General features: G+C 42.0%; 2 protein-coding genes across 5 annotated transcripts in view; both read right to left on the minus strand.

The window, feature by feature from the left end:
- Positions 1 to 250: 250 nt before the first annotated feature.
- LOC145453181 (uncharacterized) lies at positions 251 to 9073 on the minus strand. The gene is made up of 8 exons (XM_080331159.1): positions 7926 to 9073; positions 7743 to 7856; positions 7052 to 7168; positions 6167 to 6326; positions 5829 to 5965; positions 4614 to 4761; positions 4358 to 4527; positions 251 to 2115 (listed from the first exon to the last, which is right to left on the minus strand). Exons 1-8 carry the CDS (start codon positions 8008 to 8010, stop codon positions 551 to 553), a joined length of 2496 nt encoding a protein of 831 aa, XP_080187285.1. The 5' UTR covers positions 8011 to 9073; the 3' UTR covers positions 251 to 550.
- A 2820-nt stretch (positions 9074 to 11893) lies between these two features.
- Positions 11894 to 27903, minus strand: part of LOC145454161 (diacylglycerol kinase delta-like) — a 56186-nt gene continuing 40176 nt past the window's right edge. For 3 of the 4 annotated variants that reach the window (XM_080332178.1, XM_080332180.1, XM_080332181.1), the window contains 22 exons: positions 27766 to 27891; positions 27552 to 27654; positions 25861 to 26017; positions 24553 to 24661; positions 23061 to 23255; positions 21773 to 21864; positions 20522 to 20714; positions 19412 to 19636; positions 19251 to 19344; positions 18794 to 18974; positions 18649 to 18731; positions 17793 to 17861; positions 17456 to 17564; positions 17276 to 17392; positions 15789 to 16141; positions 15576 to 15682; positions 14781 to 14917; positions 14313 to 14514; positions 13721 to 13840; positions 13554 to 13662; positions 13081 to 13211; positions 11894 to 12581 (listed from right to left, as the gene is read on the minus strand). In XM_080332178.1, the coding sequence (XP_080188304.1) occupies positions 12492 to 12581; positions 13081 to 13211; positions 13554 to 13662; positions 13721 to 13840; positions 14313 to 14514; positions 14781 to 14917; positions 15576 to 15682; positions 15789 to 16141; positions 17276 to 17392; positions 17456 to 17564; positions 17793 to 17861; positions 18649 to 18731; positions 18794 to 18974; positions 19251 to 19344; positions 19412 to 19636; positions 20522 to 20714; positions 21773 to 21864; positions 23061 to 23255; positions 24553 to 24661; positions 25861 to 26017; positions 27552 to 27654; positions 27766 to 27891 (3102 nt within the window). In that variant the 3' untranslated portion in view covers positions 11894 to 12491. The remainder of the gene's footprint in view (positions 12582 to 13080; positions 13212 to 13553; positions 13663 to 13720; positions 13841 to 14312; positions 14515 to 14780; positions 14918 to 15575; positions 15683 to 15788; positions 16142 to 17275; positions 17393 to 17455; positions 17565 to 17792; positions 17862 to 18648; positions 18732 to 18793; positions 18975 to 19250; positions 19345 to 19411; positions 19637 to 20521; positions 20715 to 21772; positions 21865 to 23060; positions 23256 to 24552; positions 24662 to 25860; positions 26018 to 27551; positions 27655 to 27765; positions 27892 to 27903) is intronic. The other variant, XM_080332179.1, reaches the window with a different exon arrangement.

Here is a 27903-nt window from a genome sequence, read left to right on the forward strand (position 1 = left end):
CAACTCAGCGAATAGCGTTTGTCGGCAGTATACGCTCAATTCGATGCTCGAGGCATGGCGTCAAGTTTATGGAAGCAAATCTCTTCGATCGAAATTTCAAGATTTTCAGGACTTCGAGTGGTAAACCACGCGCAATGGTTGCGATAACGCCGTCTAGTATATTGCTCACCGTCAATACTAGTAGCATCACTACTCTAGGATAGGTTGGTCAAACACCGTAGCTGTATCCACACAAAACACTATCCCAAAATAAGTGCACGGCATTTTATTAATGATACCAGGTATATATAACATTCAAAGCTGAACACCGGCCAGTATTTCCAATTAGGATAAATTAACTCTCGCTGTATTTGTTTATGTGTAAATATATAAATATATATATATATTTTTTCGACTAGCGACGAACAGTATGTTATGCCAATAGCTCTGTCCCAAAACACAAAATCCATAATAAGGGTAATGCTTTCGACATCTGCTAGCCTACGCCTCATACACTGAACAATAGTAGTGTCGATTCAAACCACCAAAAGTGATAGGTTGAGAATCGTCGTCACTCGAGATCCTTTGACGGGAAGTACATGGCTACAGCGAGACAGTTTCGAAAAGCTTCCTCGATTAATCGCTTCTCTTTTCCTGACGTCGAGAGAATCAAAAAACACGGATGATCCAGATCCAAATTATGCGACGACGTGTCACGGGACTGTGGTGCTTTACTGGTGTCGTGCGCCGGCGACTTGGTCACCAGATCAGCGCCGCTGCTGGATTCTGGGGATATTGATGTTGTTGACTGTATATGTTTGGCATCTGAGGTTTGTTTTGTGGATATGCTACCGTTTATCTCGTCTGAATTGAGCGGCTTGGTCTGAAATGTGACTACCGTCGTCGCTGGCCACATACTTTCTGAAGATATTTCGTCTAAGCGATTGGGTGCTTCAGTAGTTTCCAATGAACTAGGGTTGAATTCCACTAGTTCTATTGACTCCTCCACTATATTATCGGTGACATTCGTCGTCAACCACATGCTTTCTGAAGATATTTCATCGAATCGATTGGGTGCTTCAGTAGTTTCTAATGAATTAGGGTTGAATTCCTCTAGTTCTACCGATTCTTCCACTATATTATCGGTGACATCCGTCGCCAACCACATGGTTTCTGAAGATATTTCCTCCGATCGATTAGGTGCTTCAGTAGTTACAAATGAAGCAGGGATGGAGTCATGTGATTGTGTCGAGTTTTCAACGGTATTGTGGTTGACATCCGTTCCAATGTACCACGTGCTCTCTGAAGATATTTCATCCAATCTGTTAGGTGCTTCAGTAGTTGACAATAAAACGGAGCCGAAGTCGTCTGGTTGTGTAGAATCTTCAACGGAATTGCCGTTGACATCCGTGCCAAGAAACCACATGCTTTCTGAAGATATTCCATCCAATCTATTAGGTGCTTCAGTTGTTACTAAGGAAACAGGGCCGATGTCGTCTGGTTGTGTCGACTCTTCTACGGTATCGTCGGTGACATGCGTTTCAAGCCACATACTTTCTGAAGAGATTTCGTCAAATCGATTCGTTGTTGCGGTATTTAGTAATCCATTGGAGTTCAGACGAGCTGTTGTTGTCACGCTTATCGAATCTGTCACCACAGTATCATTGTGTTCTGCTTTGAGCGAATTCTTCTCCGAAGATACTGCATACCGCCGATCGGGTGTTTCGCCAGGTGATCTGGTAGAACTGTAGCCGATTGTTTGTGATACGCCATTTGCGGTTGTATCGTTGTTATAGATCTTTACGTCTGTTGAATCTTGGTTGTATATCGACTGCGCTGTGGTTTGGATCGGTAGATTAGTTTCAGTCAAATCGCTATCGTAAGTTGGCAAAATGCTTTCGGAGGAGATTTCATTCCCGCGGACTGGTGACGGAGTAGTTTGTAAACGCAATGATCCAAAAAGCATGCCCTGTTCCGCCCTGAAGGAATCGGTATCGCTATCGAACACGGGTGCACGTTTGGTAGACATCTCATGAGAAAGATGTGGTGCCGAAGCCGTAGACTGTTCTATTGGCGTGATTGGATTCTGCTGGCGGAGGAACTGACTGGATGGCATTCCACATCTCCTTATGCTCACTGCAATTACATATGTATGAACGATTTACGATGAATCGAAAATATAGTAGATCGATTACGTTATGCTATCTTCGATAGGACATTTTAATTTCAACACTTCATATTCCCATAATATTAGTGCAATAACTATACAGTGTGTGTATGTATGTATATCTTGTCATGCAGTATTAAAATCTAAATAGCAATATAATGTAGCTGCTAAGAGGACAAAGTATGCTTAACAACATTCTGTAGACTGTGTGGGCTGCGTGTCCTCTGCCCAACCTAAGGTATAGTCTCAATATTGGCAAAGAGAATTTAGCCTCAACTATCAAAGCTGCAATTACGTAAAAGTTCGTGATTATCGCTATGAGGTAGTAGTGCGGAGCGGATCGACAAATTCTCTGGTCCGGCTCCGGCCGCATCAGGAAAAGTACTGATCCGGCTCCAATCCGGTTCCGGCCAAAAATGAAAAAGTCAGGCCAGAAATCCGGCCCTACTCGGTACGGAGGTTCCGTGAATTGATAAATATGCCTCGTTTATGTTCACACTGGCTTGGTGGTGATTTACGTGTGGTTCGTTGGTAGTTATATAGTTATAAAAGTCATGCTTATCCATAAAGATTCTGGCCGGATCAAAAAAGTAGTGATCCGGCTCCGGCCGTAACAGAAAAAGTACTGATCCGGCTCCGATCCGGTCCGGTCAAAATTGTAAAAATCCGGCCGGATATCCAATCCGGCTCCGGTCCATGATCCGCACTATGAGGTAGATATCAGTGTTGGGATGACTCGAGTCATGACTTGACTCGAGTCAGACTCGAGTCACCTTTTTCGTATGACTTGACTTGACTCGAGTCAATTTACTAAAATGACTTGACTTGACTTGACTCGGCGTATCAAAAATGTGGATTGACTCATGACTCGGAGCAAAATTCACGAGTCAATTTCAAGTCATCAAGTAATCGGTGTCGATAAAAATCATTGTATCTTGCACATGGCCGTATTGCTCGCGAAACGCTCGTGTAACCCGCGAAATCGACTAATCAATCAACGATCTTGCGTTTCACTGTGCCTTCATTGTTCTTTCTCAAATAAATTAACTGCAAACGAAGTGATCGAAGCTTATAGCTTACGATGTCGTAAACTAGTATAGTAAAGTAATTTAATAGTAAAATGTATATTTCTGTTTTCTGTTCTTACCTTAACCAAACCTCTTGGTTGATTGAAATTGAATTCGAATATAGTTTATATAGTAATCAACCATTGGCGCAGGCTCGAATGTTTGTAAAGTGCATCTTATCAATTCGTTTCTCTATTCTCTATTTTGGCTGGTAACTATAAACTGAGGCTATGCAATTACTTACGTAGTTTAGCAGTTCTAGGTATATGTGAGCGATACAGCGTCTTCTTTCGTGTATATATAACTCTATATTCGTTTATTGGTTTAGAATCAATGACCACTCAATATGTATTTCAGACAGCCAGCAAACTGAAATGACAAAATCATGCCTCATACTTCGAAAAGCCAACTTGACTTGAATTGTGACTTGACTCGTGACTTGACTTGACTTGACTCGACTTGACTCGAGTCAACTCCAAAAATCGAGTGACTTGACTTGACTCGAGTCACTTTCGAAAATCGATTGACTTGACTTGACTCGAGTCAAAATGTGCAATGACTCGAAATGACTCGTGACTCGAAGGTAGTGACTTGATCCCAACACTGGATACAAATGTCCACCCAAGTAGTTTATTGATGGAGATGAAAGTCAGGTAACTTCATATGTTGAGACGTGCATATAAGAAATCATATTCCAATTTTTTTGCGATTCAAACTTGGAAATGTTGAGAACATCTTTTCTACGCTAATGGGTACCTTGTGACAGTATATACGGTGTACCCGTGAAGGGAAAACGCAGTACCTTTCCCTGCAATGAAAAGAATTCCCTACACTTGGTTGCTTCACGCAGTCCACTTTCCCGGAACCAAACCGGAAACATCTAACAGTTGTATTCTAAATACATTGTATTTTAGCCTATACGTGCCAGAAAGTCAGTGGAACGTCTGCTGGTAGCGTCTTTAATATTATGTTATTCAAAAGCTGTACGCATGAAATTGCAATAACGTGCAACGGCTGAATATTAGTTGGTCTATTTATGACACCTATTTAAACTTTCGAATCCGGTCAACTGGATTATAGTAATTAATATCATACCGCGGTCTATAATAATATAGGTATCTAAATATGATACGATTGTGCTTACCAATGTTCCTGTCATAATGCCGTGAACTGTAGAAACTCATAGAATTTCTTCTAGAAATGCTGACTTGCCCATACTGCTCCGTAGAGCTCACACCAAGCACCAGATCGAATCGCAGAATTCTACCACTTTCGGGATCCACATAATAGATGCGCCCATGATAGGACAGTATGCTGTTTAATTTGGATCGATTGAAAATAGTAGTGAGTTTTCCGACCTGAGCATTTAAATTTGTTCATGCATGTTATGTTCTTCTTACTCAGATATGATTGTTCCAGTTTTGAACTCCGGGTTAGTTTCGTAATCGAGATGGACTGGAGGAGCGTGATTCGTCAAAGTTTCCATCAAATCCAAGGGCATCATGTACAGCATTCTACCGGTCTCGCTCATAACGTTCAACATGTACACTGAATAGAAAAGCGATCAAATCCCAACAAGCCAAACAGCATAGACTGTCCACTGTCGTGCAGGAGTGCTCAACCTGCGGCCGCGAAATAAAATTCTGTAATTCAAATTTACCCTAGTTGGCGGCCAAGCTGGGATACGGAAAAACAACGAAACCGCAGTTGAGTTTCATCATTCCTTGCGAAAATTTCACACGCAAGATTCTGATTGCAGTACGTTTCAGCCGTTAATTAGATACCTGTAGTATTGTGAATATATGTGCGCCTTAGCCACGATTGCCTTCAGTATTTATGAATGGAATATTGGGCTGTTCGCAGTGTTTATACGACGTTCAGAGTCTCTTATCAACAAAGTGAATTGATTCGGCGCCACGTGGTGGTCGCAGCCCTATTTCCGTTCTATACTATATGCAAATATGCTAAGATATTCACAAGAAACCAGCTGAGAGACGACAAGAGATGTCCGGGTTGCCAAATCTTCGGTAGTCATATACATAGATATAAGGCTCCCTGATATATGATTTGGATGCGTTCAGTGGCCGCCTTTACAGTGGTTCAATGGATGGCGACCGTACGCTGCAATAGTATTCGAAATGCGACCGCGAATATACCAAAGCGTGCCCGCGCCTGCTGTAGACCAGAGATGTGCAACGTTTCTGAGAGCGGGCCAGTTATAGATAACGGGTTGATACCGCTGGCTGCGCATACTTTCTAGTATAGTAGTAGCACGGCCCATCATCTCACGATGACGAGACAGTAAGCTGGGATATCGGACTATATACATAACAATAATTCATAATTGGAGTTCATACGCGCGAAATGGGAAAAGATTCCAGGTCATCGAATATATTTCTTCAGAAACGTTCATGTTCAAAGTTAGTAGACCTATATATACATATTTTAGTTATTAATCTTTTCGTTCCGTTCTAGTTAACTAACTTAGCTAACATATACCAGTCCATCAGCTAAATTGGATAGCGGACTGCACAAATGGGGCTGCATATGTGGGCTTTAGGTTGCACACCCCTGCTGTAGAGAGCGTATATGACGTAGATCTGAAGAATTATTACTTTCGTAATCCACCGCAAGTGCATAAAGTGTTGTTTTCGTCTCTAATACCATCTGCATGCTCGACCCGTCCGAGTGCATTCGCCATACCTCTCCCTTTTGAGAACTAGATGCATTTGTCTGCGTCCAGTAAACCTGGCTGCGACGGAAGGATATTCTCAAATGATATAACAAAACATTATAGTCTCTTATGACAAAATGGGTCCGAGCTGTCCATCAATTAGCTTTTGTGCTTGTCGAAATTTGCAGTAATAAAATAATAATTACCGTTTCGAACGCAGAATGTAAATAATTCTGCTTACAAACGAAGTATAAATTCAATTTCATATCGGACTCTTACCTGCGTTTGAAATCCAAGGTAATGCTGAATATTTTGCTCTGTTGAGTTGGAGCCGAAAGAAGCGTTTGATACGACCTTCCTTTCATGTCCCATTTATATAAACCGGTGTCGGTATTCCAGAATAAGTTTCCCCCGCACGGATCAATCTCCATATGCGTGACTATGACAATCATGTTTCAATAAGCGATGAGTATAAGTTTCAAATTTATCCGTTAAAACAATTATGTCCGAAACTTTCACTTGTCCATACCACAAATCAAAAGAATGTACAGTGTAATGTTCAATGTTTTCCGCGATGAGCGTGCAACGATATTGTAAAATACGTTCGCTATAAGTTCCCCCTTCGAAACGAGCATCGTTAGACTCGCTGAACATATCTTCTGTCGTTATCCTCGAATTTTGTTAGGCAGCAATTTGTTGGTACGGATGGTTTTACTTCTTAAATAGTGAGCTAGTAACAGTATACACCACAACAAACTTTTTGGCACCGTATATGCCCCCTAGACCCAGTGCCCATATTATGTTCGCTATCGACATTCTCTCCGCAGCCACTTCGCGAGGATGTCGAGTATATACGGCATCGTGCAGTAACGAATTAATCGACAAACGATTAGATTACATTTTTTATATAATTAATTAGACGACAATGATGTTATTTTTCAACTAAGCGATATCCACCGCCGAGGCCGACACGTAATTACATTATAAATTTCATCACAAATCATCGCCTATACGTTAAGTCTCCGAGTTAAATATTCAATAGGACCGTATAATATAACATGTAGTACTTCGCGTAGGCCCATAGTATGAGGCCCTGACGTAAGTCTCAATGTCGAGAACTGCAACAATATGATGTGGAAAAACTTGAAGTCATTTATGTCTTACCCTTTTCTTCAAATGGCACACTATTGAGTCCATAAATTATTGAGTTCGTCTTTGAGCTTTGGTATGCCATCTGACCAGTGGCCGGATGCAAACACATCGCCTCTGCGTCTTCGTAAACTTTCGTTGCAGTCATAAAATGAAGGAAATAGTAACCTCAGAGTGAGGGAAGGGGTGATATTTGCAGAGATGCGGAATAGCCATATGCAGAGGTAACAGTTCAGCAACGGAGTATTTACTTTCAAGATAGCACAAATTCGTAGCGTCATTAGTACCTTTTCGAAAAACCAAACATCTTGCAACTTGAAAAGTAGTGACTACCGTGTAAATGCTGAAGGTATACCATCTCCCGACCAAATCTACTTTCTGTAACTATCTACCTCAGCACTTGTCGGACCTTTAATTTTATACTACCACTTGAAGCAGTTTTGACATGTCTTGGAAATCGATGCCGCTACTTTGTAATTGACAAGGAGATGACGTCGTGACTTCTACTCCTATTTGAGTGGCAACGCCGATTACTTTGACCACCTCTGGTTAGAACGTTGTCATTAAATTACGAAGGCGTGGTGATAAACTGTAGTGTTGTTGGTAACCCAACATAGTAATTATGCACCGCGACCCACATATAGACGAATGCAAGGCCCAACTTAATTGACGACAGGCTCATCAGCACGGAAAACCTCCTACTCACTTTGACCGGTCAAAACATTCGTGGTCACTCCATCTGCGCTTTCTTGCAACCCTACTTGTACTCCCAATTTTCTAACCTTGTCATGTACCATGATATAATCATCGTTTAAGAAGTCTGTAATTGAGAAATGTAGGGTAGCTCATCAGTTGAGTAAAATACCCTGGAATGTGCGACATCACTTACCAGTTAGCACCGCTTGTTGCTGCTGTGATGTGAATGGTAAGTAAACCAGACTGATGCTACAAAGTAATATCTCTGGTGGACGCATTATGCATGCACTTTCAGACCGGTGATGAAAAAGCGCCTATCCTCCAGCTGTCACGAACCACTGGTCCTGCGTCTATATAATATTCATCTATTGTTATGAGTCTTTATATGCATCAAAATGTATTTGGTATAGTAAACATCGTGTTACGATAGCAAAATTGCGTAAATTCATTCCAAGGTAAAGCATCGTCTAGTTTAATTTAATCATATTATGACCTCCAACTGGCCCTGTCGTAGTTTCAATGACTAAACGATTGCTGATTGATATTGACATTACGCAATACTATACAACTCAGTATTAGAAACAGCAACTGCATGTATGTAACGCATTCGAATAGAGATATATGGTGCCTTCAGTGTTAATAAATAAATTATTATAGATAAGGGATGGAACTGAAATAGACTTTACTAAGTTCTAGCCTCTGGCGAATAATAATCAGTTAATTTATCGTTTTTGTGGATGACGGTTTATCGTTTATGCGGATGATAAGGAATTTCAAGATTGTTCTTGTAATACCGGTAATCACGAAATGTGTGTACGAAGGGCGTCAGTCAAATTATGCAACAAATATCCTTGGAATATGACCAGACCATATGCATACAAACCTGCATTTATTGCGGAGACAGACGTATGTAATTGTGTAATGCGTATAGCCTATATTTACAGCTTTAATATCGTTTGAAAGATTGATACCGATAAGTTCAGTATCATGGAGAAGAGAACGCTGTCAGGGATTCCACATCAGTAACAATTGGGACGACACCCCCGGCTACGCCAGGAACGATTTAAACGTCGTTTAAAGCAGGAATGTCAAACGCATCAATAGCGAGTGAACGAAACAAATACGTTCAATAATCAGTACATATCGATCAAAAGCAGGGATTTAAGAAATACCAACGTGAATATATAATCTTTCGAAACAGCAAATGTCGAACCGCCCCGTTCAACCACAATTTAACGATCCGACGGCAATGTTGCGTTTCGCTCTAGTCGCCATCGACGCCGAAATCCAAGAAAGTACAAAAGCACACCTGCACCTGCACACTCAGATTTCATGAAGAGTGAACCGAAAGTCATTCAGAGAAGCGGAGACGGCGATGCTAAACCGTTGTATGCAAATTACAGCACTAATTGAAAATGTGATCTTAGTAGGCCACAGCCACACTCTCATTCATAGAATTAGCAACTTTTTATGTAGCCTAGTCCTAGTGCTCAAATAACACAATACAAATAGGCGTGTATCTGGATGGTCGCACCCCTATAACGTCTAACTAAAAAGCTCCCCGCGCGACCTCATTTGGTCTATTCTATTCAGCAAATGTGGACTTCCAAGGTATGTCAAGATCAGTAAAAATTAATTCTCATATCCCACTGACTTTGGTGTGGTAATCTGGTTCAGTGAGTCTTCACTAAAGAAAGGAAGAAAGCCGAGAGATCAAGATCGAACAGGACGAGGTAGATGTTGGATTAGGAGACCGTAATTGGTGGTTTCGACATTCTTCTATCTGTTCGTGACATCGCATCGTGTCTTGAATGTGTATCTTGATCGCATGAATATGTTAAAGCCAACGATTATGCGCTCAGCTCATGCTTCTATCTTGCTATCAAGTTCATGAATTTTGATCAAAATATCAAGACTACTGAATAATCTGCTATTTCAAACCTATTTTCACTTTCCAAAGTTCGTTTGCGAATACATATAACTGCGAAATATCGCCGAATGTTTGCACGTTGCACCACAACTTTATGGATCACAAGTGTGAAAATCAACCAAACGTTAATGCCTTTCATATCGCTTGCGACGCTGAATTGTGGGATTCGCTAAAGAGTCCGTGACTTTGGATCACCTAAATCACGTGAGAGTTCATCGACCCGAGTACGCCAGTGCTCGGAGGCTGGGCGGGCGTCGACACGGCTTTGGTGGTCGATCTGGAATTCTCCCAGTCATTGCCGCTACTTGCGCGGAGACCGCATACAGTCAAGCCGTCGTAGCTCTATGGGTAGAGCTACGCCGCAGGGGTGGGCAACATACGGCCCGCGAAGGGATTTTGTCCGCCCCGCGGACAGTTTTCCGTCTTACATGTTAATGTGGTCCGCGCCCCCAGTCAGCCGAGATTCCGCACTACTTGCTGGCTATGTCAAACTTCAGTGACTGTATGTTTTAATATACGTGTATGCGCAGCGTGCGAGGGTGGAGCTTACGCGCAAGTTCGTCGAGGCTAGAAGACTTGCATTATCGGCATTTACGATGTACTCAACCCTAATGTTGTCAGTGGTAATCATGGTGTTTGTCGACTGCAATGGTCGTTCACACCAGACTGCTATTTCTTATTTTTGATTCCGTAACCGCCGACTTGTTGTACGGCACACTTACAAGCTTTTGTAAGGCACCGCTTATGCCAGGGGTCGCCAACTCAAAATGGATCGCGGGTCACTTTTAAAATTTCGTATAGAGGACGCGGGCCACATAAATTCAATATCGAGATTAATTATAGGCCACACAGTTCAACAAGGGCTACCGGGCTTATCGAATGCCTTGAAATCTTAATCAAGGAGTGCACCGTAGTGTCCTATATGGTGTGGGCACAAGCAAATCTCACGGCTCAGTGAAATTGGTGTACGTCACATTTTCAATTTGGCCAAAGGCAATTTCACGGTAACTTTTGACCGGCTTACCGAGCGCGAAATTTGATAAAACGGGTATCAATCGAAAGCTACCGCGGTACTGATTGCGGAAATGTAAATTTTAATCTGATCGTGGTCCTGGAACCCCCCAAAATCAGCCTGGAATGTTAAATTTTACTGGAGTTTGGTATTGTGACACCCATTGGTGTTGAAGCTATGGATTATACCACTACGCTATCTCGCCACTATTGCACTATAGAGTATGACTCATACTCTATAATTGCACCGTCCGTTTATTGATCAGAGAGCAGCACACATGGCGGCGCCTGTATGACAATGCTATTCTCAAATCCACATTGTCTTCGTCATTATCGGCGAGAAATGGCTTTGAAGTGACAATGCTGTCGGTAAAAAACATTCATTAAATACGATTTATTCCTTGTATATGTGGATAAAATGGGCCAATAATCTATCGATTCAGCAATCCGGTCCGCCGAGTACTTAATTTTCCTATATCCGGCCCGCCGACTGGAGAAGTTGCCCGCCCCTGAGCTACGGTATCGCAATTGGTTATGGTCTGTCTGGTATCCCCGAGCATGTTTCGGACGTCTACCCTGCCTGACAAGATAGCGTAATGGTGAAACGTAAGCGTTCTTGATCGGTTGGACGACTGTTCAATCCCTGGCCGGGTCAGACCAAAGGCCTCATCATTAGTACTGGCATCCGTGGGTTCACCGTTTGGCGCGAGGCCCCTCCGGATAGCATGGAGGGGCGGTGCCAAGACTTGGAACGCCTGACAAGGCTATTTCTGCACCTTCCTTGTCCAGTGGCATATGCTCTCATGGTTTGCATATGCATTATGCACACATTGCGTGCCGATGCCGCAAAACCCATCAATGACAGAAATATAACACGTCCTATTCTCCATGTCGGAAGTTAAAGATGTGTATCAGGCGCTGTTCTCAGAGAGTTAGTCTCGACCTTGGAACTCAAAAGACAACCTCGATTCGGTGTATATCTGTTTACGACGTAGGAAACAGTGGCTAGAGATCATGTATGTAATGTAACCAGGGCTGAACTAGTACTAGGTCATGGATAGAAACGTGGTGGAAAAGACGACATACCACCTCGATTGTGCGCTGTGCAGTCGGTAGTGAACTACTTGCTCCAGCCAGCTTTTCTTATGCGTATCTAACGACGTAGAATAGACTATAGCTCGCTTTCTTGCCTACCGAACTCACGACGTAAAGGGTTCGCCTGAATTTTCGACGCGCGATGTATTTCCGACACAGTAAACATTCGATAGATAATAATAAATAATCAGAAATGAAGAAAATCATAACAGTATCCAAACGAGATGCGTTCTCATGCAATAAAATATAGACTGCAAGCTATGCGTCACAGTGCCGGTCTTCGCCATGAGCGGCGCATCGAACAATTCCAACAACCTTACGGTACGTTGTAGCACCATCGCTTCCCATGCGTGTACTTTGAGCTTCACTGGTAAAATTGCCAAGACTAATTAGCAATATAGATCATCCTTCTCTACATTATATACATAAAACCAATACTTTAAACATTCCTGGACCAGCAGATTTGCGCAATACCGCAACACAAGCTCGTGGTATCGAGATGATCATACGGGTAAGTCTGCCTTGCCTTCAAGCAAATGAAGTGATAGAAGGAATGCTGATAATCTCGTCGCGCAATTGTCGCTACAGTGACAAGATGTGTGCCCTCGGATGCGGGCATATACTTTGGAATTTCGCAGGATCGGACCTACTCCAGGCATCGCGAGCGCTGTCGCTCCCTCTTCCGTCAATTCACCATCTCTTCGCCATCCCGTCAATTCAGCGTTATCTCGTGAAGCGATTCATGGCTTTCTGCAGCTCCTTGACGCCGGACTGTATCCTCTTGATGTGGCCCACTTTCGAGACGCCCATGCCCTGCGGAGGCAGTCAAGTAGTCAGAAATAACGTCTTAAATTGTACTGCTTTTTAGGGCAAGTCAAAACTAGGGCCAGTGCTCTCAACGCCATAAATTCTCACTGAAGATACCCATGTCCGGCGGAAAACGGGGAACTGAGGTCAAATTGATCATCGTTGATACCTCAGAACAAGAATGTCGTAAATTTCTACCTGACATAATCTTTACATAGCTATGTGCGTACACTCGCAAAAATTGCACATACATTAATGCAGTCAGATGTAGCTTTAAATTGGCATTGTGTTCACACGAAACAGGTCCGTTCAGGATCCCTAATGTTAATATGCTTGATACTCTTGACACACACAAGTCTTGAGTTGAATAAAACGCACAGCAACGAATGTATAGCAAGATTTCTCAGTTTATCACCCCCAGACGATTATTCAAGGACAAAGAGGTAGCCTACATTACAGTTACGAGCCGCTAATCAGCCATCGAGTTCAAGCTGCGGGCACTCACTTTCAAATCGTTCGACTCGAGCTTCAGCAGTTCCTCGCCGCGAATTTCGTGAGTGGAGAAGATGTCCTTGTATTCGCCGAGCTGTACGCATTCCAACCACTGGCCCACGTCGTTCACACTCCAGTTGTTCACTGCGAAAGCAACGATCAAATGAAAATCCGCAGATTCGAATCGCTACTTTTTTGGAAAGATTCAAGTACGTTTTTGTGTACTCGCACTGCTTTCTCGAGCGGTTATGATTTTGCACTGCTTCTATTCCAGTTTTCATTTTTTTCCTGCAAAACTAGGCATAGAGCCCTTTAGCCACCTACTTTTTACTTACTCCACCTACTCGGAGATCACTACTTCTACTTGTACCGGAGCGCATCAATAACACCGCTATCACGTCATAATATGGTACTGGAACACTAGACTCGAAATCGAATCGCACGGGCAGCCGATTTTGTCTGGCAATAATAATCTCAAACTTTTACCATTGTAGTCCATGTTGATTGCTTTCTGTTCCTTTTTGTGGTTTTTCCGTGAAAATGGACGGAATTTAGTTTTGTGCGTCGTCGTAGCCGTGGAGACGTTGACCGGCTGCTATAACATCAAAGTGTTTCTAATTCTGTCGGCTCTGGCGCTATCAAAAGCATCATACCTCTTCGACCGGCGCTTGGCACATCATGGACGACAGCCACTTGATTTCGGCGACCCTTTTCATGGCGGTTTCCAAGCCGTTCAGCCACTCTTCGATCTTACGCGACAAGCCGCTCTGCTCCTGAAACACGAGGAATCTATTTGTGTCTGGGACGCTGATAAGGTTCCACGTGGCAAGGCAAAGCATGGCCTGCTAAAGAATGCTGGAAATATTCCACAATTTCATGTGCGACAAGAAATGAAAGCACCTAGTTTCTGGCAGTACTGTGGAATTGCAGAAATTTCAAAGTAATACAGATGAGTGTTCTAGTTGTGCATAAAATATCTAAATGTGAAGTAGTGCCGACCACACTTTATATCCATGGATAGGATTCTGAGTCACGACAAATAAAACACAATACTTCAACTTTACAAACTGCGCAAGTCACAAAAAAGGGTGAAATAGAGGTAGTAAAAAATCAGAATTACTTGAATAAGTATGGAAAGTATGCAAAATAAACAAAAAAGTTTTTTGTACCCGACCAGCTCTGATTATGCCAGGCCTCAGTAGTTTCATGAAGCTACAAGTGATCTAGCAGAGCTGCGACACCCACCTCTGCGCTGGAATCGATCATTTTGGCCATCATCGACGACAAATCGGCGATGGCGCCCACCAGGTCGGACACATGGCTCCTCGATATCATGTCCGTAGCGCGCACGGCCGGGCTCATCTTCTGGCTGATGCGACGTACGGCCGTCACTGACGAAAGCAGTCCGTCCGGGTAAGAATCGGATTCTTCCGTCGCCGATTTTATTCTACGAGATAAACGAGGTTTAAACACAATGCGTACGTCAGCAATTGAGCATTAAGTCTCTCGAAAAGAAAAATTTTACTACAGGCTCCCAGAAATTGTCGAGTTAGCCGAAACGGTTATTCCAATTTGAAATTCCACACATTTTTAGCAAAACGTACGGCATGTCGCTACGTAACCTAACAATATCTGTGGATCTGTAGAGAACAACAATCAGCAAAATGGGCGTGCGATCATCCGCGACCCACAACCGCACGAGACGACACTCACTTCTCCGCCAATTCGTTGACGCTTTCCGCCAACTCGCCGACCGCCTCCAATTCCGTCTCGTTCAAATATTCGATGGACAAATGGCGGTCGAGAAATCTCTGCTTGTCCTCCCACGACTTCAACGTTTCCTCGAAGTGCTGAAAATATATTTTAAAACTGACACATTGCTCAACTACTACGAGGCGGTCAAAGTAATAAGCGTCAGCACTGGAATTTGATCTGTATTCTACAGTTATTTACGAACAGGGACGGTCAATAACGAAGTACTTCTACTTTTACAAGGTACTCAAGTAGGATTTGCCTATTTGGATTACTTATGTCAGCCGTTATGATATTATACTTTCACATTTACTTGATAGTTTTAGTTCTTTAGCCTAAACTGGGTCTCAATTACTTGTTTCGAAATTGTTGCTAGTACTTGAGTAGAAATTTATGATATTACTTCTACTTCTAGTCATGTATCGATATGACCACTTATGATTGCTGCTTCAAGTGGGAGTAGATAACGAAGGTCTGAGAATGAATCGCTTAAGAAGTTTCACCAAGTAGATTTGGTCAATGGGTCACATACTTTGGCCAGTAAATCGGAGGCGGCTACGCCGCAAATGAGTGCAATTCTTGGAAAGACATTTGGTTACCGCGGTACCAAGGTTTGTTCAACGGTATCCATCGCAATTTCACTCTTGAAAGTATGCAATTAGCATCTCTGCCACAATCACTATCCAGCCCAGGCACAACAAAACCATAGCAATACAGAGGGTCGACCCGAAATCACGTCCGTCGCAACAAACTCACCCTGTCCCTAGACAGCATCTGCGCCCGGTTCTTGTGTTCGATTTTGATCACACCGGGAGGCTGCAGCCACGCCTCGCCATCCACTTGAAGCGGCACACCCTCGTCACCTGAAATCAACAACAGATTGTGAGTCGACGCACGGGATACCCTCACATCTCACAAACAGTCAGGCACTGTATTTCAGATATCAAAGGTATTTGTCTGCCACCCCACCTAAAATCGTGATTTTGATCGATCTGCATTGTGCTATCCTGTGACTCTGCAGCACGCCTTCCGGGACCACCATGGCCATCCCCAGCTGCATGGTGCCGTACACCGCCACCACCTCCAGCACCCTGTCGTTGTAGGACGGCGCCATGAACGTGTTGTTCCCGGTCCGGCCGCCCCAAAAGTTTGAGCCGCCCATGAAAGAGGGGATGTTCAGCACGACGATGCCTTGAAGTCGAGGTAACGGTATGTGCTGGCCGTCACATTCCAGCCGTATCCTCTGCTCCAGGTTCTTGTAGGTTTTCAGCGCAAATTCCCGGGTGGCCAGCATGCCGTACCAAACCATGTTTTTTGTTCGGCTGTAATCAAATAAAGAGATTGGACTAGGGTTGTGCGACCTTTTTGACGAGGGCTGATATAATAAATTTCTTGCGGAGAGCAGTCCCATTATTTTGTTGAGAATTGATAGGGGTGATGTAAAACACATCATTAGAGCTCAATATAAAACGACACTTTGAAATTATTATTACACATAGGTAAATCACATATTTCTGATCATGTTTAAAATAATATGTAAAAAATATTCATGGGGAAAGTCATCATATGCGTATCTTAGTGTTTAGTGCTTAGTTCAATAGTAACAGACTACAAGCTCAATCGGCGAGTCATTATGTTAAAAATTTGGCACTTCTTCTTGGGTCGTAAATTTGGTGTTGCACACTCCTCACTTACACTGTCCCCTCGGTGGTAAGATATAGAATTTACAGTTAAATACAAGCAGAGAAATCGTTGTTGGAGTGCACGGTCTAAAAACTTCAACAATCCTATCCAACAACGAGCGTGACAACACAAACGGGCAAGGCTCGAGATAACTTTCAAAGTTACAATTCCAGCGAATAACGCCAGTCGACTCCAGCAATTTTGAAAAGCAACATACTCTCTTCGACACCTCTAGCTTGTTGCATAGAAAGTCACGCGCAAATTTGCTATTATTGTTCTACGATTGAAATTGTTTCGCTTTGTTCCAGCAAAACAGATCGTTCTGGATTAGCAATGCTGGAAGACGCCGCTAGTTATCGACAAGAAAACACGTGCGTCACACCGAACCGTACCACTCATTTCCCAGTTTCGCGTACCAGAATAGCATTACTCAAACGTCGGAACGCTTCAAAAACTTTTCACTTGTACATTCATAACACCAAGAAGAATAGAATAACTAATTTGAGACTGCTAGCACAGGAAACTGGGAGTTGTCGGTGCCATGACCAGCAACCCCGTCGGTATTCTGATATTTTTTCTTTAGTCGGCATCATATTCGAAAATGACAGAATGACTATAAACTCAGATCTTCGCATCAAACAACAGGGGAAATAAGATGGCAAAGTCACAACCAGAACACACATCGATCATAATATCACCAATTACGCAAAATCTGCTAATCGAGCAACTGAAAGGCTTGCGTCATGCGTAACTTAGCGAGTTCTGAAGCAAACCTGCATTTCTTGGGGTGTTCTTCCCGTTTCCTGTGAAAGTCCAACGCGATTTTCGCGTCCAATCCAATCCCGAAATAATTGTTCATCACACACTTTTCCGAGAACAGCGCGTCCACTCTGCAACAGAATACCGATTTTTGACAGCACGCGAAACAACCAAAATCGCTTTTCAGCACTCACATAGGACTATTGAAGCTCATGAGCGGCGTGGCTGCCGCACACAACGCGTCCGTGTTTGCCAGTATCACCCGACCGATCAGACCTTTTCGGATCGTGAAATCGGGGTTCACTGTCAATAGAGAATAACATTGTGTGACCTTAAACTTTCAATAATAATCAAAATCGGCGCAAAATGTAATTACGACACAGGTATGCAATACAAGAATTTAATAATGAGAAGTATGTTGCTGTCTTTCCGATCACATATGCTCTGCATGGTTCTATTGAAATTGCAGCAAGACAGTGTCCTGTCAAAACCACAGACTCGATGATAAGAGCACATTTCATCGGTTCCTACCGTGCGAGCATCCCCTTTCCTCGCTGATAGAGCAACGGCTGTTGTCTTGTTTCGAGCTGGCGTTCAACCCTAAAAAGCATGCGAATTGCGTCACCCCATGCCTGCGGTCATTTCAACAGTTACAAATGCGCACATCATGATAGCCAGAAAAATTGAAGCGCTTTTTAAACACTGGCAATAAAAGGGTGGTACACAGACTACACTTGATCTTCAAGGAGGGAAATACTGATAGAATGGTATTCTAGAATTGAGCGTGTGAGAGCAAAAATCAAAGATTTATCAGTAACTGTCAGCATAATAATACAATCATACTGGCCAAGTAAATGCAATCATTCATCCTCGCTGATTCTTAATAGTTTTATTGGTCCTTCCAAGAAAAACAGCAGATTACTGCTCAAATACGACACACTCAATCAAACAAACAATTGATTGAGAATATTGGAATGAAACACAAGCTGCTAAGCAACAAATCACAACATTGCGATGAGACTGTTGTTCTACTACTGCAAACGTCGGTGCTGCGTCACAATATCTATCCATCCCGAAAAAATTCTATAGTTAAGGTTTCGAATACTCTTTCCATGAATATGACATCACTAACACTGTAGCAGCTATTGTCGTAAACATTGCCAAGATACAAATATTGAAAATGAAACACTAAGACTTCATAATTACACAAAGCAATAACTTTATATTGCTGATTGACAAAATATTTCCTACATTTCCAATTTAACTCGCAGGGTAACACCGAGATTCGCTACTGACGAGAGTCAGCAGAAAAGCTTCTCGCAAATCAATCAACGATACAAAGTTATTGTTTCATGTAGCCTAATTTATACGTCGGTATTCGACTCACCCTTGGCCTTCATCTTGGGCGACAGTTTCGGAAATTCCTCGACTGGCGGGGAAAGGGTGGCAGCGTCCACGGACGATCTTTGGCTGCACGACAAAAATCAATATTAGATCCGGTTGGGGGCGACATGATGATAGTTTCCCTGTACCTGACAGTGTCCAATGTGTTGGATTTTATCGACGACTTGCCTGACGCCGACTCTGACGTGGGCAACGTCGAGCTCTCGTTGGAATCGGTGAAAGACACCGGGACTTTGGCCGGGGCGTCGTCTTCGTCTGATTGCGTGTCGAGTTTGTTTCGCAGGGTCTGTTCGTTTTGCTCGTCAATGACTGTGCAACAAAAACGGGTTTGTTATTGTTTTCCAGTATCTTCCAGTATTCCAGTATCATTTTGTAATACGATTGTTGATATACAATGTTCTTTCCGATTCTCTACTTGCTGCTGACGATTACTCCTGACGAGTGTCAGCCGAAAATATCCGGGTTCATCTCAATATGAATTGAATATACTATTCAATTGTATATTGATGTTCTGTACCTCCAAGAAGCTCTTCAAATAATAATAAACCTAACGCACACACACAAAGCCAAATGCGCGACACTCACCTTTCTCTGTCTCTTCAATAATTTTCCGCACCGCTTTCTTCAAACTGTCCGCCCTCAACCACAGATTTTTCCGACGCTGAAAAACGCTCCGATCCTAAAACGCAACAAACGGCCGGTTAACCCACAAGGAAACACATTATAACAATGGCGGCATTGCATACCTGAGTCTTGTCGCGGCTTTTCTTGGGGCTCTCGGCCGCGCCTAGCCGAAACTCGGACGCCAGATTGTCATTGATTTCGCGTATGGCGCTGGACGCCTCGGGCGAGAGGAGATTGTCGCAGCTGGCGTAAGTCCTGGTCATGCCCCGGTCCTGGTTTTCGTCCACGTCTTCCAGCACCGAGACGCTGCGCTGCGGCTTGGGACGGGATTTTTTCCGGGCCCGCTGCTAAAAACGGCAACGGGTATCCTCGTAAGAAGCAGTCAAGTTGTTTACGTTAGTAGTCAAGTAGCGATTTAGAATCACAATAAAATTACTTTGGTGATAGATTACTACCTAGTGGTGACATACGAGCAGGGTTGTAATAACTCGAAACATGATTTTCTGGTGACTCGACTTGACTCGAGTCATTTTCTCAAAATACGGAAATGACTCGAGTCATTGCGCATGGCTCGAACCAAGTCATATGACTCGAGACTCAGACGGCAAAGACCGACATTTCATTGAAATTCAGAAGAATAGTAAAGTAACCACACTATTGGGATTTTGTCTATTGGTACTGGTACTTGAAAATGCGACCAGAAACTGCTAAAAGTGAGTATATTATCAATGCAAACCATTCGATATCACCAAACAAAGTTATAAAAAGTGGGTTTAAGAAGACTTTAAGTGGAAACTGAGCAGTCATCACAATGACTTGGACTCGGACTCGAGTCAAAAATATATAACTGAGATTGACCCGCGAATCGGAGGCGTGTGACTTGGTTACAGCCCTTGGATACTACTGGAGAAAATAGTTTCAAAAAGAAACTTGATTGTAAATCTCTACAAAAGTACAAATAGAATGAGCAATTTGCGAGACACTTCAAAATTATTTCAATTGAAAATAGAATTTCAAGGTCGGAAAGGTGTTCGAGTAATTAGTTAAAAAGACTCGATTTCATTGTAAACTTCTACTCAATTACAAGTAGAAGTAGCAATTCCCAAGATAAGTCAAATTTAATTTGAGCGCAAGTGTTTTGCTTCGATGGCCTTAAATCCGGCGAGCAACATTGAATCCACACATTAGATGCTGAATTTCAATTCTTGAAAAACAAGCCACATGTCACATACTTTCGTAGGAAAAGTGTTTTCCCAACGCTCTGCGTTTTCTTCTGCGGGAAGCTGCTCGGCGGCTTCCGATTCGTACTCCAGACTCTCTAAAAGCGAGCTCAGTTTCTCTTTCAGAGTCTGGCAACGTTCCGTCTTTTTGGTTTCTCCACCGCCCACGCTCAGGGTCAAGTCTTTTACCGTCTGACAGAGAACACTGAAGAAATATCGAACCATTATACTCAAACAGAACAATCTAGGAAATGCGATGGTGGCAGTATTTAGTATTATCTCAAGGAAAAATCAAGTATTTTGATAATATTAAGCCATGTATTCACTTCTGATATTTTGACTTACTCTCATGAGAATTAAATGTCAGCAATACACAACTAGGGATTCGCTGCCAATGATTGTAAGCGAAACAACTGGCAGAGAGTAAATGCAATACCATAAACACATTCTTCGTTACTGTATACAAGTATATTGAATACTGCCAGATCCAAGAGCATGGTGAAAATGTAATAAACAGGATAAGGAGGAGATCTGCTTTTTAGATTCCATTAGCTACCCTTTTAGTCACAGCTTCGTGATTAGGCTATTCATAAACCCAAGGGAGAAATGCTTGTATACAGTGTAATCATGTTATTCACAAGGCGCAGTTCATTTCTCTCAGTAAAGCATATTTTTGCTCAACATTTTATTGCACAGAGGTCCAGTGGTTGAAAAATTGGGATGTTCATGGTATTTGAAAGATTGTCAGAATATTCACCGATTGTTGAAGCTATTTAGTAACAACACAAATCACAGCTTGATGACCCTGGCCTCGTGCTGTATTGTAAGATTACGTAGAAATGATAGAATGTATCATGCGCAATCCATGTGAAGTATTTGATGTATGGAAACAGTGGGCGGGAAAGAACCTCATCCCAAGACAGGCCTGAACGACTATGATCTGCACTTCTTAAAGGCAAAAACTTTGCAAGAGCTCAGCAATACTTAAAAGTAGCCTGATGATGTATATTCACATCAATGCACCCCCCAAAACAATTTTAACCATGAACATTATGGCATGCTGAAACACGGGAATCCATGAATATAGAATTCTTATACATCACATAAAGCTGTTTTACGACATTGCGGGACATCAATTAGGATTCGCGCAGTCGCGCACAACAGATGAGTTTGTCAAGGAAAAACAATGTCTTGCACAGCAAACATGGCGAGTGATTTCGATTAATGAGTGCAACATGTCGGAAGAATTGTAACGTCACTTACGCCGCAGACTTCACCACTTCAGCGCTTCGATTGGAATTCAGTATGGTCGAAAGATGAAGCGAAACCGCGTTCTCATATTCCGATATCGGACCCTGCAAGCACACATCAGACATCACTTCGGGCACGGATAAAATCAACGGAACTAGACAACTTGTAGTCACCGCTGATATAAGGCTGCTGCACACTGGCCCTCGCGACACGACAAAACGAGAGAATCGCGCCTGTCTGTGACAAAACCATGCACACCGCGTCGCCAAACTCCGCAACAAAGCGTCGGCGAGCGGGCTGCGCAACTCGCCGACAAAGTTGAAAAATTCCGACTTTGTCGCGAGTTGCGGGCTCAGTCGCAGTCGAAAATAAGTACGCGCTCTTATTTCGGCGGTGCTGTTCCAATCTTTTTCAATCGTTCAACTTCCTAATTTAACATTCTCGTGTACCACTGTACCATATGCGTAATTTATCTTGGGATTGACTCAGGGCGCCGTATGATATCCAACAAGCCCAGAAAAAGAAAGATTCAACCTCAAGTTGATAACTTGAAGATGGATGAACGAAATGAAGATATATTTGATAATTAAATTACTATATGTTCACAATACAAGATGAATAACAGAGTAGGCCTACATGACCGCTAGCCCGCCAATGCCACTGACATGTTTCACATTACAAAAGTACCGGTAGGCCTATATATCATAAAGATGATATCTGATTGATGGACTATGTCAGGGCGTTTCAACGATTAGACACTTTCTTGTTTATTTTCTTTGTATATCGTGCATCTGCGTCTTGAGCTGAAATAAGGAACTGAGTTTTCGAATTTGAGAATATCTTGGTGACATTATGGTGTATCCCTTATCAAAATTCGGAGCATCAGCAAAATGCTGTCAGTACACATAGAAAACACATATGTGTAGGAAGTATCTTGATGTGTTCTTCAATATTAACACCAAGAACCTATACTGTTACGAAATCATTAAGCTGGTACAGAACAGATAGGCTTACGTTACGACTCGGTGTCCCAGTGTGCAGCAGAACGTAACTACCGCGATCGTGAGCGCGACATAATCGGGAATTACCTGTTTTAGTCGTGTCGCAAAGCCAGTGTGCAGCAGCCTATAGGCGCTGAAATTTTTTTAAATTCAAGTGGTCAAAAATCTTCGAAAATTTCCTGTCCTATATTTTAGCTCCTAGGCAAGCTTCGAGTCGGGAATTAGCTAATCGAGACCAAACGGGAGAATTTGAACAGACTAAGAAGAAACGCAATCATTCGATCTGTACACTCTCACACCTTTTGCTGCGTCATATCCGTCTCGATACTTCTCTCGTAGGTCATTATGCTCCATCTGTCGAGGAGCTTGGCGCTGGCTCGCTCATATCGCTCCAAAATGACTGGGACTTGCGTGTCGTCGTCACAAACATTGCCCCAGCCCATCACTTGGGCTAGGTCATTTCCAGTGCCCAGAGGCAAAACACCGACTTGGGCCTAGAAAAGGAAACGAATTACGTAGTCTAACAGTTTGTCGGTACGTAAATAGAAGGAATATCGGAAATTTTTTACTCAATCACAGTTTGACGTGGACATTGTCAACACGGGCTACAACTAATTTTAGTAGAAAACGGAAAAAAGTATCCGAGCAAAGAATCTGAAGAAGTTTCGAAACGGCAAGATGCATCTTCATCACCAAGGGAGGAATACCAGCTATTTCTACTCAAGCACAGGTTGAAGTAGAGATTTCAATACAAGCCATTACTGCATCAAGTAGAAAACAAAACGTCTGAATAGTAGGCCTATCCTAGTAAGAAGCATAAGAAATTTTGTAACATGACCAGTGGTTCCCGACCTTTTTAGATGTCGGAGCCGCATTTCAAACTTCAGAGCACGTATGGAGCCGCATGAAAACACTCGAGCAGGCTACGTATAACGATAATTTAAAGGTAGCTATACTATCTCTGGATCTCACCATCAAGATAATTCAAAAGCATGCACATAAACTTCTACAGATTCCATATCTGTTATTTAGCATTGATAGACGCAGATTGGCGATTGCTATACATTGAAATAAACTGAAAATGCATATCATTACTATAACATACTATTATGTCGTTATGGGATAACTCTTTATACATTCCGGCGCTTAATGCACAAGTTTGCGGAGGATTATACGCTGAGTAATATTGGACTTGGACGGTAGTCTGCAAGAGCTCTTCTTTCCCGGTTTTCAGAAGCGGCTTTGGGCGGCTTTAGACATAATTATTATCCCTCATATTAGCATTCATATACAGAAATTGAATGTAACTATTCATAGAAACAAACAACAACTCACAACTGTCGTCTTGTTATATTTTTGTGATATATTTAGAGGTCAATCAGAGCCAAAAGAAGGCTACCTTGGAGCCGCAAGCAGCTCTGAGAGCCGGGATTGGGAATCAATGCTCATGACCTAGTGATGATAAAAATATGTGCAGTTTTAGAAAATATATCACAATCTGTAACCCGCATTACCGCATACAACACAGGGTCTGCATCGACCAATTGTCATGGCATTTTCACTAGTTGCTTGTTGCAATTTTTCACTTTATGAAATCAAAACTACCAATAGTCAGTAGTTTATTATAAGATAAAGCCTCGAGTAACCAGTGGAAGAGGATAAAATCGACATGGAAATTCGCGCAACAAATATTTTGGCAATAATTTATTGCGGTATAAGAACCTAACCATGACACAGTTTGCAAAAAGCTTCGTCTCACCTCTGCCCCAATTCTATGGCAACAACGCTCACCTTTTTATGCAAATCCATTTTGTCCATCTCCGAAAGGACCCAGCCAATCGACCCGTCGCCGCCACAGACCAAAATACGAAACGAATGCAACGTTTGAAACATTCTCAACCTGGCAAGGGAACAAAATCTTTAAAAATATTATTTTCTGTATATTGAGAACAAAACCAGGAGACCCACGGCATTCGATATGAATTTAAGACGATTTGAGATTTTTTGCAACATGCAATCCAAACCAGTCTCATAACAGCGCTCTACCGCAGTAGAATTGTTTATGTACAATTGCTGTTACACCAGTAGCCTACAGTACAAGTCCGAAACACCAAATTGGACACACGTCCCTGTCAACGGTCCACAATTATGCTACACTGGCCTAATTGTGACAATTTCAATGTTAGCATGACAGATATCACATATCAATCCTTAGAATGCCTGCTACCTAACATGATTTGATCATAAATACTGTTCCCTAGCAAACAGTTGCAATAAAAATGCACCACTCAAAAAATTTTCAAGTGAATGTGATCTACAAACAAAAGCAACGAGACACTCAGAGAAGGTGTAATTACTGAGCATTTCATAGCAAGAGCCGAGGCAGTGATGTTTCAATGAATTCCCAGACATGGTTTTTGTCATCAAATCCCAATAGTATTGAAATCCAGACTTTAATAGCCTGATTATTGAGCTTTTATTATACAACCAAATAGTGATTTTCAATCAATTTTCAACAACACATCACATTATGTGCAATCAATTCCGATCATGGCACCATGGATTACTCTTATTAATATTAATACAAGCCCTCAATATTTTTAGTAACCGGAATTTAATAGCACTGGTTTGAGTCATCAAATTCAGGATATATTTAGTGAAGGGTATAAGCTCTTGGTACAATCCTCCAAGGACGTTCAGTGCCTTATGATCATACATAACTCAAGTTAATACCAAGGCAAATGAATCAAGTGAGCCACATCATTAACTTTGCATTGACTTGAGAACGCAACCACTAGAAATATGCAGTAAATGAAATCATCACACATACTATGCGGGACATTGCAACCTTTTAGACCAAATGAAATGTACACTGTTGCATAAACACGCTAGCAGCCGAATTAGGAGTGCTATTGACGCAGCGCATACAATTATTCAAACGCCTCAGACTAAAATAGAATCTTGTTTCCGAACAATGAATAATTCAATATATCTTGGTAATTGTTGTAATGCGCATAAAATATGGTTATTCCATGGGTGAGCGTGACCATTAAATATTAATACTACAAAATTCAAATAGGAAAAACTAAAACTATTTACCCTGCTTGCGGCCCCGTGCACATCAAATCGAATACTTGTGCGGGATTGAGATACTGACGGAACCTCCTATAGAATTTAACACCCTGGTTATCACCGCTCTTCGAATTTACGAACACCAGCAAAGGGCTGGATAGCTCGCCTGTAGCCTCCCAGTATCCTGACGAAGAATATTAAATATAGATAAAACAACGGTCTAAGATAACGTGACAATAATATAACATAGTGAAACATGAGATTGCATTTGCAACACACGTGAACTATTGATGGGGCTTTCAGCGCATAATTAGACATTTTTGTCTCTTCAAGATCGCAGTGCAAATAGTGGTCAAGCCACACTGAGAGCATTGACAGAAAATATACACTTGCAAACAGACTATGTATTCTCTATATGCATTCTGTTCCATTATATTTGCACTACAACAGCTCAGTTGTTATATATCAGTTGGTTGATTTAATGTTGGCAAAGGCAACTATTATATCAGTATCTGCCAAATAAAAATGCAAGCTTCATCAATAAAGGTCACAGCAAGACAGATTGTCAGCACATTTACACATATGTGCATTTACGAGAATGGCAAAAAAGATTTTGATAGCTTCTAGTGGAATCCGACAGGAGTATTAAAAGATTTCTGACGTCAGTGATAGATAGTTAGTCATTTATGACTTGTTTGAACTACGTAAGCATGTATATTTGAGTAGGATTTGGGCAATGAGCATGTGTAATTGTGAAAAAATGTTGTATTTTCATGAATTGGAGATAATCCATTCTATAGTTTATTATGTGTTTCACAGAATATAGGTATTGAACCTATCTTCACCACTGCGTCTTTAAGACCAAACAAATACATCGGACAAGTCGCAGCATAACCATAGCGGTATGATATTTACAAACCATTGTTAACGTAATAAGCTCAAAACAGAGAATTGACATCGATAATGATCCTTCAACCTGTCTTAATGGAGGGCTTTGCTGAAAGACAGGACCTCACTAACGATGGAAGTTAATCCCTCTAGGAAATCCCTACAGTAACAACACAGAGTGAATATTTTTACAGTTGTCCACACCAACAAAAGTCAAATCAATATACCATCTGTAACTCCAGATGCAAGATATGTAACCAGATCTATTTTTAGCATATCGTAAATGTATCGAAATATGTTTGAAATCGGGTCAGTATTTCAAAATAAATCCTGTGACAATATCTTGCTTCTAGAACGTCTTCCCAACAAAATAAAACTCAGGCGGAAGATATCAAAATAGTAAAGTAAACACATACTGTACAAACACTCGCAGACTTGTTGACAAGCAACAGCCATGCCACCTTATCGACTGATCTGAGCTAACCTAAAGCATTACACATTGCATTTTGAAAGTGTCATCAAGTCCAGTACGGGTCATTAGTTAAGCATGCACATAATGAAAGAAGACATACCAATGTTCCTTAAAATATTATTTCTGATGCTTATAAGAATAGCCTGGATTACAGTACCATACCATAGACAGAGTAAATTAGCAAATTTAAGGTAGTATTGTACGTGTCATTCCCTATAGGAAGACAAATCTCAAGCTCAGGATAAAATTACAAATGACTGACCACACAATTAGGTCACTAAATACAATATTAATGTAACCCAAGTCCGTACCAGTTATATGTCAAAGTTATTCTAGACAAGAAATGGATTGTCTTTACCGTGGGAATCCATGGAGTTGAGTGCAGTAGGAGATAAAATAGACATCTTACATTGTCCCAGGCTGCATATTTGTGGAAGATGCGACCTGCAATTTGTGTGGACCTGAAAAATTGCAAGGTGAAAACCACAAAATATCAAGCGACAGATCTATAACATGAGCACTAGAAATTAACTCGGCTGTGCCTCAGAAATAGCTACAAGCAATAAACTCACCATAGCTCTGCACCATAAGCATCGCCAATCCTGCAATCGTAATACGCTACCGCAGGTCTTGTCACATACAACGCACTTGGCGCTTACTGGGAGATTGCCCTCCATCCACTGATGGGGAATGAAGAGCTAAAAGGCAAT

The sequence above is a fragment of the Botryllus schlosseri genome, chromosome 13 (genome assembly GCF_051294905.1).
Source record: "Botryllus schlosseri isolate E-star chromosome 13, Bs_hap1, whole genome shotgun sequence".
NCBI classification, from domain to species: domain Eukaryota; kingdom Metazoa; phylum Chordata; class Ascidiacea; order Stolidobranchia; family Styelidae; genus Botryllus; species Botryllus schlosseri.

What these genes read in the sequence shown, in the direction of transcription:
- LOC145453181 (XM_080331159.1), bottom strand. Translation starts at nt 8,010, where the DNA reads ATGCGTCCACCAGAGATATTACTTTGTAGCATCAGTCTGGTTTACTTA. An exon ending in GCAACAAGCGGTGCTAACTG is followed by an intron (nt 7,857 to 7,925) that starts GTAAGTGATGTC and finishes TCTCAATTACAG; the next exon opens with ACTTCTTAAACGATGATTAT. An exon ending in ACTTGCGGTGGATTACGAAA is followed by an intron (nt 4,762 to 5,828) that starts GTAATAATTCTT and finishes TTTTCTATTCAG; the next exon opens with TGTACATGTTGAACGTTATG.